This window comes from Daphnia carinata, chromosome 4, assembly GCF_022539665.2.
Source record: "Daphnia carinata strain CSIRO-1 chromosome 4, CSIRO_AGI_Dcar_HiC_V3, whole genome shotgun sequence".
Classification (NCBI taxonomy): domain Eukaryota; kingdom Metazoa; phylum Arthropoda; class Branchiopoda; order Diplostraca; family Daphniidae; genus Daphnia; species Daphnia carinata.
The window spans coordinates 2,659,981-2,675,198 of NC_081334.1; the positions used below are offsets into that span (position 1 = coordinate 2,659,981).

Below are 15,218 nucleotides of genomic sequence, written 5' to 3' on the forward strand. Positions count from 1 at the left end.
TAAAGGGTTGAATGGGGATTTGAAGAGCTTTAGGGAAAGGTGATCAAGGGATTGAATGAGTGTCTGTCGGAATGCGGAATACCGCGCATGACGCTGTCTACGGCGTCGTAGCACTGTAGTTCGACGGGCGTCGGCGCTGTGCCGTCGTTGCTGCCGCTATTGTTAGCCATCTTAGCCGCACCGGTATTGTTCATCTCCACATCCGTCTCGCGGTTGGACATGTCTGCACCAGCCGAAGGAGTTTTCGAGAAACGCCGAGTACACAAGAAACAATCACGCAAGAGAGAGAGAGAGAGAGAAAAAAAAAAGGAGAGAACAAACAATAAGCAAAGACCCTTTTTTATCGCCTGATTTCAGAAACAAATTTCAAAAGCTCAGATATTTTTTTCTACCAATGACGGCTAATTTAGAAATTCTCGTCTAAAACGTAAAAAGGGAAGGGACACGGGCGTCGGGCAAAAACAAAAATACGTACAAACGACTACTGCAATGTCGAACGAGTGAAAAGAAATGGCCGTGCTAATCAAACCAGATACCATACAATTCAAGCTTTCACCATGCCTGACGCAAACTTAATACGAATAAAAAAAAAAAAATTACCCAAACGCAAATGAAAAAGAATCAATTCATCAAACGTTATGTAAGCAAAAGTGCGATGACAAAACTTAAGGTTAAAAAAAAAAAAAAAAAAAAAAAATGAGTTGGATCCCACGAAAATGAAGGGCCATCAAGTAGTTTACTACATTTTCGGGAGGATTGAATTAAGTTCAAAGAAAAACAAAATGGCTGATAAATTTTTTTTTTTTTTTTTTTTTTTTTTTTGAAAACACTTAAACAACAAAAGCTTAACACCAAGTGTAGGTAATGGCCGAAAGAGACCCAAATTGAACTACTGCAATAGCCTGGCATTAAAATGGGGATTTTAATTGAATATAAGTAAAAATTCATGACCACTGGTACGTTTAAATGTGATTTTCAAAACAAATCATAAACAAAAAAAAAATAATAAATAAATAAAATTTGAGGGAGGGATAAATACATTTATGAAAGTGTAATTAAAAATTAATTACGCCACTACGACTACGGGAACTACAGTTTTGAAAAAAAAAAAAAAAAAGGGGGGGGGGGGCTCAATCGTGATAGCTATTCTCGTCCACCATCGAGTGTCTACACATCAAAAAGAGAAAAACCAATTCAAACGGAAGATATAATCAAGAGGACTAAGAAGAGGGTGAAAAGCTCCGACTAGGAGAAGAAAAAAAAAAAATATTTCAATGACACTAGTTTTCTATGCACTACGATATACATCTACTATGCGTGTACGTTATGTTGCACATTTACTTTATAAAAAAAAAAAAAAAAAAAAAAAAAAAAAAAAAAAATTTCGATAATATTTTTTTGTTTTTGTTTTAAAAGAAATATGAGATGGAATACATACACTTGTAGAATGGCCTGAGTTTCATGTACGTTATATCCCGGAACGCTGCATTTTGTTTGTTTTTTTTTAGGATTATTTTTGTTTTTTTTATTTGTTTTTGTTGTTGTAAAAATGGCGCCCCCAAAAAGACAAGATGGAGAAGAGAGAAAAAAAAACAAGAGATAGAAAAAAAGAGAAAAAACGGTGAAGTAAGAGAAGAGAAAAATAAAATAGTTGCAACAGCAGCAGATGAAACTCAACAAATGTAAACAAGTCGATTGAGGCTGCTACGTAGAACTAAGATTGATTCGTTTTCCTTCAAAACTCAAATCACTTGCTCACTTCATAACTTCGTTGTTGATTGATGTTGGCGTGAAAAAAGAAAAAAAAGAGACTGAATCAAGGAGCTAGCGAAAGAGAGACGGAGCCAAATTCGAATGAGTTCTATCATCAAACCCTCAAGTTCGATGCCATTCTCAATTCGCTTTGTTACGTTTCTTTTCATTTCCCTTCGGTTTCGTTTTTTGTTCCTTCCAATGTCTCGCCCTTTTTTTCATTGGCTGTTTGTGGACCGGTCCGTTCATTTTTTTTTTTTTGTGTGTGTGTGTGTATGTGTGTGTCTGGAAATGTTGTTAAGGAAATTGAATCGAGGCAAGTCCCCCCTCTCCCCGGAAGCGTGTCAAATCTTTGTAATGGAACGAGCATCGAACGTTTTTTTTTTCTTTTGACAAATCATTATGATAAAGGCAGTAACCGAATAGAGAGCGTGCGGACGGATCGCACACGAGTCTCAATCCGGCGATATCCGGATCCGACCGCTCGGTCAAACGTTTGTTAGTTTTCCTCCCGTTCAGTCCGATTTTTTTTTTTTTTTTTCAAGACAACAACAACCAACAGAATGACAATCAAATTCGGCAAAAATTAAATAAATAAATAAATAAATAAATAAATAAATAAAAGGCCATAACACATGATGAGTGTGTCGCCTAAAGTCGATATGTCCTTTTTTTTCTTTTTTTTTTTTTTTTTTTTTTTTTTTTTCGAATGACACTTTAATCAACTCGGCTCGTGACGTCAAACTCGTCCAATTGTCATTTAAAGCCCTGACGTTTTGATCGCATTCGACGACTGTGACTTTCATTAACTCGGGAACAGTCAAAAATACCCCGCGCTAACGTACGAAATTTTTAATAAGCAATTCATCTCTTTTGCAATACGAGCCGAGTTGAGAACGAGCCAAATGAGTTTGAGAACACACACCAAAAAAAAAAAAAAAAAAAAAAAAAAAAAGAAGGTTAAATACACACATTTTAAATTACATCCGCCAATGTCTTTGGTCCTTCTACGAAATTGTGCATCGTCTAAATTGCCAGAGATCTGATTTCTTTACATTTTTTTTTGTTTGTTTTTCACAAATATTTGACGATGTTCATGAATTTGGCCCCAATTTCATACTGGCCAGCTAAAAAAAACTATTTAGAATGGAAAAGAAATGAAAAGAGGCAACTCACCTGGCGCTCTCTGGTCGGAGATCTGGTTGGTCAGTTTCGATCGGACCATACGGAAGCCGTTGACGATGGAACGTCTCACCCAGTGTTTGAAACGGGATATCCGATTGAAGGCCTCCGTTAACTTGTTGGTGTCGTTGTCCACCTGTGGCGCCGAAAGGTTCGACGCGCCGAAGCTGCTGAGCAGCAAGGCTAAAAAGAGGTTCAACACCTGCAAACATTCCCGCGCCGCCGCCAAAAAAAAAATTTCAAATTCAAAAATCAACTCGTACTAATTCAAAACAATATTGAAACATACCACAAGGTTGCCGATGACGACAGTTGCCAGGAAGAACGGGATGCAGGTGGAATCGCCGACCAACATACAGTCCCACATGGATTCGATCCATTCACCGCACAACACTCGGAATACAATCATGAACGAGTGCATGAAATCTATGAAATGCCAACGTGGCATTTCCTTGTCTGGAAACCGGTCGACGTTGTCTGCGTGACAAATTGCAAAATGTCGAGAAGGATTGAAGAAATCCTTGTGACATGTCACGGCCCTTGCGGGGGCTATAATAACGTACCGATATAATTTTTGCCGAAGAGCTGCATGCCCATGACGGCGAAAATGAAGATGATGATGCACAAGACGAACGTCAAGTTACCCAACGCGCCCACCGTTTTTCCCATGATGGAAATGAGCAAATTGAGCGTCGGCCAAGATTTCGCCAATTTGAATACTCGTAGCTGCGATTTTGAAGGAAGGCAGTCCGTCAATTGAATGCAATTCAAAAAAAAAAAAAAAAAAAAATTGCGGAGAGAAAAATACCAATCGGAATGAGCGAAGGACGGAGAGGCCTGAAACGCCTTCCAAGCCGAGCTCGAGGAGCGACAAGAAGACGATGATGAAATCGAAAATGTTCCAGCCCTCTTTGAAGTAGAATTTGGGGCTGATGGCGATTAATTTAAACGTGGCTTCAATAGCAAAAGTAGCCGTGAAAAACTGTTTCATTTGCGCATAAAAATATCATCCATTAATTAATTATTCAAAATTCAAAATAAAAAATAAATAAATAAATAAATAAATAAACAAAACAATTACGTAGTTGCCCATTTTGAGGGCGCGGTTCATCTCCTCGTTCATGCCGTGATGATCGAGTGCCATGAAAAGCGTGTTGACGACGATGCACAACGTGATGAAGAGCTCGATGAACGCGTCGTAGACGAAAAGGCTGATGAGCTTCTGGAACTTGACCCAGTAAGGCGAGCAGTCCCACACACAGCAAATGTCCAACCACTTGAGCGAAAGAGCCAGCAGCCGCTCCTTGATCTTGGGACCTTCATCCTCTTCATTCATCGCGTCTGCGGTCGGCAATAGATTTGAGTTCAAAATAAAAAGGGCCCCGTTCGTTCATTCAGCCCCATCGAAAAAAAGAGTGAGGCCGAAATCAACGCGTGAAAAACTTACGTGAATGGAGACGATGTTCTCGATGCTCCCCGTGATGATGGCGGACCATGCGCTCCGGTCCCATGTCTTGCATTGCTATGGCATCTAAATCATCATCGACTGGACGAATAAAGATCAAGTACAAATCATTATTTTATTTGATGATGGAATTCTTTGAAAAAAAAAAAAAAGATGAAATGATTTCGAAATGATCAAACCTTTGTGATGAGCGATGGCGTGTTTCTGGCTCTGCTCGATAAAAGGATTGTCCACGGCATTGTGATCCTGTCATCATTGTTTTGAACGAGAGTTGGAAAAAAAAATATACATATATATATATATATATATATATATATATAAATCAATTTGCATAGATTAATAATAAAAATCAAATGATTAGTGACGAGACACATGCGCCAGAACAAAAATGGGATCATTACGTAATCATGATTTTGATTGTGATGATGATGGTAGTGGCGGCTGTGCTCGACGACCAGATCGGGCACGAGCGTTGGCCTGCTGGCACTGGAGGCGTTGGCATAAGCACTGCTGGCGGCCACCCTGTTGGCGGCGGATCGATAGTCCTTGCCACCGCCGCCGCCGCCGCCGCCGCCGCTCATGGCCGGCGGCTTGCCGTTGAGCAGATCCCCGTGAGAATTGTACGACATCCGAGACATGTGCGATGTGTACGACGCCTGCCTCGAACCTATACGACAGTCATCCAAACCCCCCCACCCCACCCCAACAGATAAAAGAAACGTGTAGATTTTCATTTACATCATTTTGCGTTTGCTAATTAAATGAGCTCGTTACACACGCACACACGGCCATTTTGTGTGTGTGTGTGTGTGTTTTAAATCCAAAGTTATGCGAATTAAAGTTGCTATTAAGATTGCGTCCAACACACAGATGGTTCGGCATCTTTTTTTTTTTTTTTTATTCGGTGTGTGTGTGTGTGTGTGTGTGTGCCAAGTCTTAGCAATCAACTAAATAACCAGTTGGCCATTAGCGGTTTGGCCAGAGTCCAGCGTGGTGGGGGGTGGGGGGGAGCTACTGAACAACTCAATTGAACGGTTGAGTTGATGAGTTGCGGCTCCGTTTTCTTTCGATGGCATCGTGCCGAAACACACCGAAAAAAAAAAAAATTAGGTTGCCACCGCTAATTGCCAAGCTTTCGTTACAACTATTTTGGCTTCCCACACACACACACACACACATAGCGCCCCACCATAGTCAAGTGGCCCGCAAGCTTCAACACAAATCAATAGCCCCCGTATAGAGTAATATAGCGTCCCACAACAAGGGCATCTCATTAGTTATGTTCGCATATTAATTAAGATTTTCTTTTTTTTTTTTTTTTTCAAGCACAATAACAACACAATTTTTAAGGTAGGGTAGATAAAAAGCATTCTAGAAGGCAAAGAAAAAAATCCTTTCTTTTTTTTTTTTTTTTCAAAAGCCGCCGAACGTATAGGATTAGATGGTGGTTCGTTTTCATCCACTGGGCGTGTCAAAAAAAAAGCCAAGTATGAAGGAGTAGAATAAAGTTACCCCCCCCCTTCTCCTCCTCACCACTCATTTCTCTGGTAATCACTTGGTATTACTCAGTTACAGCCAGTGACGAATTGATTTCCCTTCGCACAGCAACGGTTCCCCAGTGTGTGTGTGTGTGTGTTACTACAGCAAGGAGACGTCTCTCAGAGTTTAGCTGTCGTGACATAAACCGCAATAGCAAGCTCAAACGATGTCAACGTATACACCACAACCTCCAACCCCCCCCCCCCCCCTCACCATTTTTTTTTTTTTTTTGTTTTTTTTTTACTACTTACAAGCCCGAAATGTCTGGCTCAAATGACGGGCCATCGACACAAACACGCCAAGCTCGTCCATCATTATATTCCGGAAGGGGCTTGTGTTGGTAATAATAACATCACACACACACACACACACACAGAGAGCTCCTAGTGCAACTGTAATCATTGTCGTCATCACCCAATTTAGTTTGATGGTTTGACTTTGCTGCGTATAGAAATAAAAAATATCGATTGTTTTTTTGTTTGTTTTTTTCGTTTAAACCAATGTCATTATCCCTCACGCAGCGCCACAGCGGCCAGTATCGGTACTATCACTCACCGAGATTGTTGAGGCCGTAATGAGGTACGACGATGGCGCCGTTGTCCTCGGACATGGGCGTGACGGCCGCCGAGTCGTCGGCGTACGGCAGGTGCTCTTGAGCGTCAAGGTAGGTGGAGAGGACGAGTGGTTTACGGTCGCCGCTACTGCTGTTGTTGTTGGCGCCGCCCACTCGCCGAGGCCCGTTTCGCCACGTAAACTGGTGACTACCCCTGGACGAGCGACGCATGGCGAACGGCGATCCAGGTAAACTGAGACTCGCCTGCAAACCGGTAGAGCCTTTGTAATTTGCCTGTTCTCGTGTTCAGAAATTGAATCTTACTTTGCGGACACGGCCGTTGATTTTCATTCGCGAGTCGCTGACGTTGCCGCCTCCCAACAGGGAATCGACGTCATCCGACTTGATGCTCATCTTTTCGCGGATGCTGTAGTCACCGTCGGCTCCGCAACCGCCGTGACCGTTGCCACCAGCCGGACCGCCGGCCAAGGAGCTCCTACCGTCCGGCGGTGCTCCTTGGCCACCGACGAACATTTCGTAACTTTGACAAGAAAAGTCCGAAGGTGATTTGTTCATCCGGGCTTCGCGTTCTTCCTCCCGCGTCGCCGCCGCCGCTTCCGCTACCTGCATCGCACACCGTACGCCACACAGTTTTTTTTTTGTTTTGTTTTAAATAAATCAATCAATTAAAGATGATGCGATTAAATACCCTGATGGCTTCCTCCTCCAAGAGAGCCGCTTCCTCCTCTTCCTCGGCCTTCTTCTGCAACTCATCGTACGACATGGCGACGATGGCCAAGATGAGATTGAGTAGATAGAATGAGCCGAGGAAGATGATGACGATGAAGAAGAGCATGTGCCACGGGCCGGCCGTCCTCAACACCAGCTGGTACAAGTTCTCCCAGTAGTCCTGCATCATCAGCCGGAAGGAGGAGAGCAGCGCCCAGCCGAAGCTGTCGAACGACGTGTAACCGTAGTTGGGGTTGTCGCCGTAACCCTGCAGGCACGTAAAGTTTTCCGGACACGGCCTGTTTCAAAAATTTAAATCATACATTTTTTTTTTATTTATTTATTTATTTTTATTTTTATTTTTTTTTTTTTTTTTTTTTGAGGACATTTAAAAGAAATAGGCTTACCCAGCGCCGGAGGAATTGCCGCAAAGAGGATAGTTGTCATTCTCGTCCTTATACCAATTGGCTGTAATAACAATGATAAAAAGAAAAAAGAAAAACAAGTAAAAAATAAGAGCCGACATTAGAGCCCCTCTCTAGCCAGTAATAGGATTACAGCAGACGATATAGCTTGAGATAGTAGAGTAACAATAGATTCTCTTTTTTTTTGTGTGTGTTTTCTCAAGGATTGCAAAGTCTCGCTTAATTGAGGCGAGGGCTTTTCGCCGTCTCGGATTTCAAACATTTTCAGATTGGGGGGTGGCAGTCTCGTAATCAGACAAAAAGAAATCGTATCCTTTTGCCACGCTGTAATTAGGCGGAAAGAGAAAAATGGACTCACAAGAATTTGAAACAAAGGCCTCGTAATTGACGTCGGTCAGATTGCCGAATGATCCATCGTCGGGGAAGGAGCGGATGCATTTCTGCGTCAATACGCCCATATAGATCTGCAAGCCTAGTAGGGCGAAGACGGACAGCGAGAAGAGCGTCAAAATGATGACGTCGCGCAGGTTCTTCACCGACTCGATCACAGCTCCGACGATAGTCTTCAAACCTAATCACGTGATTTCACGTTTTAAACGATGTCACGGTACGCCAAAATAAATGAGAAAAAAAAAAAACATTTTTAAATACACGTCGGTTCCAGATGTTTTTTTTTAGATGTTTCATCTGCTTTTAAATCTTAAAAAAAAATAAAAATAAAAATAAAAATAAAAGAAATTGAATCTAACCTGGGATAATGGCGACGGTTTTGAGCGCTCGCAAGACTCGGAACGTCCGCAGTGCCGCCAGATTGCCCAGATCGATTCCCATCGTCACGTACCTATACGTCCATGTTTCACGTTTCCGTGTTTGTTTTGTTTGGTTCAGGTTTGGATTTGTAGTTTGTTTAAAGGGTAATGCGGCAGGGTTTTTTTTTTTTTTTAAGGTAAAAAGCAAAGTCACATTTGGGGACGAGTTCATTGGAGGAATCACGCAAACAGGGAAGAAACACACGCACATAGGAGGAGGAGGAAGAAAAGAAAAAAAAAAGAAACGAGAGAAACAAAAAAGAAAAGAGCTATTGTCTTGAACTCGCTCCCTCCCAATCGAATTATATTTAAATATATATATGTATAAAAATTAGCCACGAATTAACTGACTATTTTTTTTTTAGATTAATTAATTTATTTATGAAGACAAATCATTAGCCTTACGAATAGAAAATGAACGTAGAAAGAATAAGAAATGTATATATATGCTATTCTTTTTTCAATCATGTTCGATTGAAATTGATTGAAGAGGGCAATTGAATGAGGGATATGTAGGAGCAAGGGATCGGTGTCGTATGGTGGGGGGGGGTTGGGGCAGGTGAAGGGGGGGATTTCTACTCGATTTTCACGTTTGGCTTCTTTTTTCATTTTAAAGCGACTAAAAATAAAAAATCGTCTTTGTACAAATAGGGAAGAAAAAACAAACGAACTAACCAACAATGAAACGCAACAAACGAAAATGTATACCCAACTAACGACATCTACGAGCGACTATTTTTTTTTTTCTTGTTCAAATGGATACTGTTTAGATAAAGAGACATGACACACACTTCCTTTTGGATCATCCGCGCCATAATCGAATAGAAAAACAAAATCATTTAAAAAAGAAATTGGCATCTTGAAATGATCCAATCAGATTGTGCAATGAAGAAAACTACCATCAAAAATCGATGTACGCATATTAACTACAAATACAGACGATCGCATCTGAACGTGTCGACACCCTCAAAAATGAGCTCCGATTTCTTTTTTTTTTTTTTTTTTTTTTTTTTTTTTAAACAATTCAATTTGTTTTGATCGAATTATTGTTTGGAGAGATGTGCCCTCACGTAGATAGATCGTCATCTAAACTAATTTCTGTCATTTATGGCGTGTGTGTACGTGTGTGTATGTGTGTGTGTAAAATTAAGAGCGTAAAAGATTTCTAAATAGACGGATAGACTTTGTTCTAAACAGATAAAAAAGAGCGACAGATGGTAATCGAAAAATCAAACAAAACGAGGAACAAAAGAAAAAGAAAAAGGGAAATCGAAAGAAAGAGAAGGAAAGAGAAAAAGGCTGTCGATGAGACGCTACTCACGCTAAGGCAATGACAATGAAGTCGAGCCAATTCCATGCATCTCTAAGATATGTGAAGGGTTTCAAGATAAAGCCGCGGGCCATTACTTTGACCGCGGACTCGAACGTGTAGATCGATGTGAAGATCACCCTGCGTTCAGAAAAATACAAAAGAAAATCCCAAGCCGAAAAGAAAACAAAAACGGGGGGGCACGGGTAATCAAAGACAAACTGGCCAACTGACGATATCCAACGAATATCAACAAGAAAGAATTTCAAAAAAAAAAAAAATTGTCAACTAAAAAGAAACCACCACAACGTAAACACGGAAATAAAATCATTGAAGAAATGAAAAGAAAAATAAAATAAAATAAAATAAATTCATTAACGATACGAAATTGTTACGGGGACGATTGCTCTTGTTCTTGTACTTGGTGATGGCATCAACGAGGGATTGTGTGTGTAAAGCAAAAATTTAAAAAAAAAAAGGGGGGGGGGGAGGGAGGAGGACGTGGAAGATGTTTGTGAAAGTGGGGAAGAACACCAGACTAACATCCAACAAAACAACTGGAAACATCAATTACATTTTGTTCGTTTTGTTCTCCGTGTGTTTCACAAGATCGAACAGCGACGTCCAATCAAAACTGCTTCGCTTTTCACAACGGATGAACGGCGATTTTTTTTACCAACACAACAAAAATAAACAACATCGTCTTTTTTTGAACATTTCGAAAACGGTGCTAAACGTCTAACGTAACACACCCAAATTGATTTAACCATCGATTACAACATTGTTAACAGGTAACGACGTCATGAGAAAAACAAATCAAAACTACTACCACAAATCAAAACTTGCCTTTCTCCTCGTTATCGAATTGAAAAGAAAAATATTAAATGGATCATTTCCAATTCACGATCCATAAAAGGCCTACTGCGAACCCGGACACACGCAGTAAATGAAAAAAAAAAAAATAAATAAATTGTTGATGACGTAACGCCGAAGAGCTTGTTGCATCTTGACCGATGTCTTTGAGCTCGTCTAATCATTGATGTATAGCCTCTATTAACATTCTCACGGACCCCCTAACGCCCCAGCGTGGCTCTTGCGGCCCGCACGCACTTTCATGTACGTCCTCTCGCACAGTTCAAACGCTGTTTCATTTTGGCGCGATTGTTGGGTTAGCGTCGGTAGCGTCCAAAGAGACACAGTGCGTCTATAAATAGGACGCGCGTAACAAAGCGATTGTAATCTCGTTGATTATGCCGGTCTCGTTGCCGCGGGCAAATTTGCAAAGCGTCAACTTCCCCCCCCAAACCATGTACGAAAATAGCACCCCGAAATTGACACCAATGAAAAGCCTGGGCCCAAAACGCGAGAGTCCGCAACAACAAATATTCAAATGAAAAATAATAAATAAATAAATACTTTAAAAGGGGTAGAGAGAAACGGATACAAGTAAGTACCAACAAACACAGACTAATCAAAAATAGTGAAGATATTACTGGTTTTCAAATGGATTTTGTTGTTTGTTTGTTTTGTTTTGTTTTTTGTTTTTCATTCCGGGGTTAGAAACGGGGCGTACGTATATACACGTCAATTATACACAGTTTCTACGACGACGACGATATTTGTTTTGTGTGTGAGGGGGGGGGAGGGGGCTACTTGGGACAAACTGCGCAATGCTTCCAACGATTGTTTTAAAGAACCACGTGAGATCAATAGGGTAATACGATGCATTCGTTTTTCTAAACGACCTAAGACGAAACGGCAGTTCGAAATCCTAAGACGCATCATATATCCAATATGAAAGAAGTATACGAACATGAGGTACTCGAGTGTTGCGCAGCTTCACCACGTCCGTCAACTTCACGTTTAAAAAAAAAAAATGCCAATCAATGCAGATCCAATCGGTTCTAGCGCCTCTTTCGTTCAAATCGCTGGTAGACTATGTTGCCGATCTCTTTCGAATTCACGTGAAATTCAAATTTTTGGGGGCCATTTTATGACGAGCCTTAATGTTCCGAAATAGATGTTTAAAAAAAAAAAAAAAAGAAAAAGATTGAAAAACAAAAGAAAAAAGAAAACTGATGATTCAGTTGGATACTGAAGGGATCGATGACGAAAGAGACCCAAAATAAATTAAATTTAAAAAAAGGACGGAACGCAAAATTGGAAAACAATGAAATGTGAAGTTTTTTTTTGTTTGTTTTTTGTGAACTTACTCGGTGGATTCGATGAAGGCGTTGGGCGGCATGATCATGAGGATGCAATTGGTGAGGATGGTCAGAATGATGAAGAAGGAGAAGAGCGGATGGACCAGGACGTAGATGGCCACTCGCCGGATAGGATTGAACGGCGACAGGAGCCACATGGCGTCCGTTGCGCTGAACCGGTAAATGTCTTTGCCTTTGCTGATGACTACGAACGTCTGCAGCACAAACGCACCCCCCAGCACATAACAAAAGAAGACCACCACCACGAACGCCACAACACACACACACGCACACAGAGTGGAGGTACACGTGTGAGCACAGAAGTCGCCATCGAGATCACCCAAAAAGAAAAACAAAACATTTGATTAGTTTCAATTAAAAAATAAAATTTAATCATTCAAGCAAAACAAAAGACGGTCAAAAATGGTTCTGTTCAAACCCCATTTTTCTAGAAATTGATTTTTCCCGAGTTTTCAAACAACTGGCTGATGCGACTCATCAAGAAGAAAAAAAAAAAAAAATATGCACAAAAGCGGGGATCATATAATGTCTAATACGGTTGTTCTTACACACACACACTACGGTCATCGTAGACTATATACTTATATGTAGATGTAGCATCGGCTTCACGATGAAATCGCGTGCACAGCTGTTCCAGCTTTATATTCCCCGCATAATATTACGCTAACTTTTCTCTCTCTCTCTCTCTCTCTCTCTCTCTCTTTATTTACATTACGTAGAGACGAAGGGCCAGTGTGTACATTCTCGTGCGCTGTTGTATGGATCGCACACGCGTGACAACACATTATACAACTCGCTGGATTTTCTCTAGACATTTTCAAGAGGAAATTACATTTCTTTTTAATTCAATGGGGTGTACGATTACGTCGGACCTTCGCAGAATGCTATTGGCCCCGTGTTTGAAAAAAAAAAAAAAAAAATTCGAGTTGGGAAAGGAAAAAAAAAAATAAATAAAAGGAAAGAATTGCGGCTCGTGCGATAATGTGCGATAAGCGTTAGCGGGATACGGGCTGTGGAGAGCTTTTGGACAGCCGACATCCATCATCCGGAGAAAGAGAAAGAGTCTCACTCATCCGCTGTTACTTTGCGTCCATTCTTTTCTCTTTCTTTATTTATTTTTTTTTTTTTTTAGCTCCAAAAATTATTATTTTTTTTTTTTCAAAGGAGTTGGGGGTGGGCTCATATTGATCCGTCCTTTCAACTCCAAACTCCATCAGCAAAGCGGCAACGAGAAGAAAGAGAGCGTGGCGAGGGCGGTAGCCACTAGGCAGCCGCCGGCAGCGGTTGCCGTCGTGTCTACCATCCAACTATGCGTCTATCGATGTGTGTACGTGTGTACGTGTGTGTGTGTGTGTGTGTGAGAGTGTGTATGGAACTTGTGGATGAGAAGAGCGAGTCGGAATGGCGGAAGAAGAGTCACTCCGCGTCTCTTTCTCTCTTACACACCTTCAACAGAGAACCGAGAGAAACGCAATCAATAATCAATTGCGTTGGACGCCTAAGTTTATCTTTCAACTTTACGAGAAATCACGCCCCTTTTTTTCAATCCCCCCAGGGTTGCCATTTTAATTATTTTCTTGTCCTTTTTTCCTCATCGTTGCTCTGCTGGTGAATCATTAAATGGAACGCATTAAACGGAAGATGTTTCCTTAAAAAAAAAAAAAAAAAAAAAAAAGCCCAAAATAATTTTTTTTTTTTTTTACAAAATATTTTAAAAAGAAACAATTTTAGTTTGCAAATGGCGGTTGTTATAAGACGAGGGGGATATCGCATTGAAAAAAAAAAAAAAAGCAACTTCATTTCGTTCCGGAATGGCGGATCTATTCAAGACGGCAATGCAAAAGGCGGAAACGAATGTGTGTGCCGACCCGAGAACGTTCGTTCGTGCTCCAGCTCTTTTTCTTTCCTCTCCCGAACACTCGAACGTTTCTAGTTACTCCGGCAACCGACTACATTTTTTTTTTTTTTTTTTTTAACACGCTTTACACACACACACAGACACACACTCTTGGTACTACTTTACTATTATATACTATAGCTAGCCTTTCGTTTTCTTTCTCTCTCTAGCGCTACCCAGCCGCAATGTGATCAATACGACCGGGAGGGGGGAGCCTCTCAACAGTGTGTGTGCGAGTCAGTTCAATTCTCTATGTGTGTGTGTGTGTGTATACGTCAGCGGTACACACACACAGGGACCGCGCGGGCTCCGACATGCACTGCAGACATTCCAGTACAGTTGCAATCGTTGCTATTGCGACCTTCCCGCCACCCAATCCACAACTAGCATTTCCTTTCGGACATTTACGGCTCTCTGCAAACAGCGGTTTTTACACACACACACACACACAAGCTTTTTTCTTTTGTTCTTGATCGTTTATAATAATAAAACAAAAAAAAATCTAAAACAATTGAATCTAGTCAAAACGATGGACGACCCTCTTTTCTTTGTCTATGCGGAGCCTGTCGTGAGAATATCTTTCTCCTCGGGGAATGTGTGTGTGTGTGTGTGTGTGTGTGTTAAAAAATAAAAAAAAAGGGGGGGGGGGAAGACCAGCAGTTGAGTTTTCTGTATTTACTACGCAAAGGAGTGGCGGAAGGGAAAAATCCCGATAATTCCCGCTGGAATAGCACAGCCTAATATAAGAACTACTCAATGCGCACTGATCCATCGAAAGTTGTCCCATTGTTTATATATGATCCCCCTCCCCCTCCCTTCCCACTGTTGAGACAGAAAAACTCACGATGGATCAAAAACAAAAGCTAAACAACAAAAAAAAAAAAAAAAGGCCGCATACGAACTGCGTGACTAAAGACTTCAATAACAAAACAAAAATAAGACGTCAGCACGCTGGTATGCCTTATATAGTTTTCCGGCTTTTTGCCCTCTCTTTCCTATCTATTTATTGTCTTCGTTCGTGTATGTGTGTACGTCTCTGCTAAAACTCTCACACAGTTGGAGGGGGGGGGGGGAAGCTCTCCTATTCAACATTTTCAGAACTGCAAAACGTCTTGAGCTGCGAGAAAGAGAGAAAGAAAGAAAGAAAGAAAGAAAGAAAGAAAGAAAAAAAAACTCTTCTTCACATTTGTTTTTGATTTTGTTTGCTTTTAGTTTGGTAAGGCCTTTTCTTTTTTGTTTCGCAGGGTCCAGAAGGAAAGAAAATGCAGTTGGGTATGAAAAAAAAAAAAAAAAAAAATGGAGGGATCCGCCCCACCGAGGGATTTCGGCTAGC

The 15,218-nt window shown here is 41.0% G+C and overlaps 1 protein-coding gene across 1 annotated transcript in view; it reads right to left on the minus strand.

Moving 5' to 3' along the window:
* The window catches only part of LOC130694690 (sodium channel protein para-like), a 31,808-nt gene that overhangs the window by 7,414 nt on the left and 9,176 nt on the right, over positions 1-15,218 (minus strand). The window contains exons 5-22 of the mRNA XM_057517791.2: positions 11,977-12,182; positions 9,776-9,904; positions 8,395-8,486; positions 8,004-8,216; positions 7,628-7,688; positions 7,201-7,519; positions 6,816-7,115; positions 6,494-6,755; positions 4,801-5,066; positions 4,579-4,645; positions 4,382-4,480; positions 4,016-4,275; positions 3,743-3,916; positions 3,498-3,660; positions 3,224-3,411; positions 2,929-3,136; positions 1,439-1,483; positions 83-223 (exon numbers count right to left, since the gene is read on the minus strand). Of these exons, the coding sequence (XP_057373774.1) occupies positions 83-223; positions 1,439-1,483; positions 2,929-3,136; positions 3,224-3,411; positions 3,498-3,660; positions 3,743-3,916; positions 4,016-4,275; positions 4,382-4,480; positions 4,579-4,645; positions 4,801-5,066; positions 6,494-6,755; positions 6,816-7,115; positions 7,201-7,519; positions 7,628-7,688; positions 8,004-8,216; positions 8,395-8,486; positions 9,776-9,904; positions 11,977-12,182 (3,193 nt within the window). The remainder of the gene's footprint in view (positions 1-82; positions 224-1,438; positions 1,484-2,928; positions 3,137-3,223; positions 3,412-3,497; positions 3,661-3,742; positions 3,917-4,015; positions 4,276-4,381; positions 4,481-4,578; positions 4,646-4,800; positions 5,067-6,493; positions 6,756-6,815; positions 7,116-7,200; positions 7,520-7,627; positions 7,689-8,003; positions 8,217-8,394; positions 8,487-9,775; positions 9,905-11,976; positions 12,183-15,218) is intronic.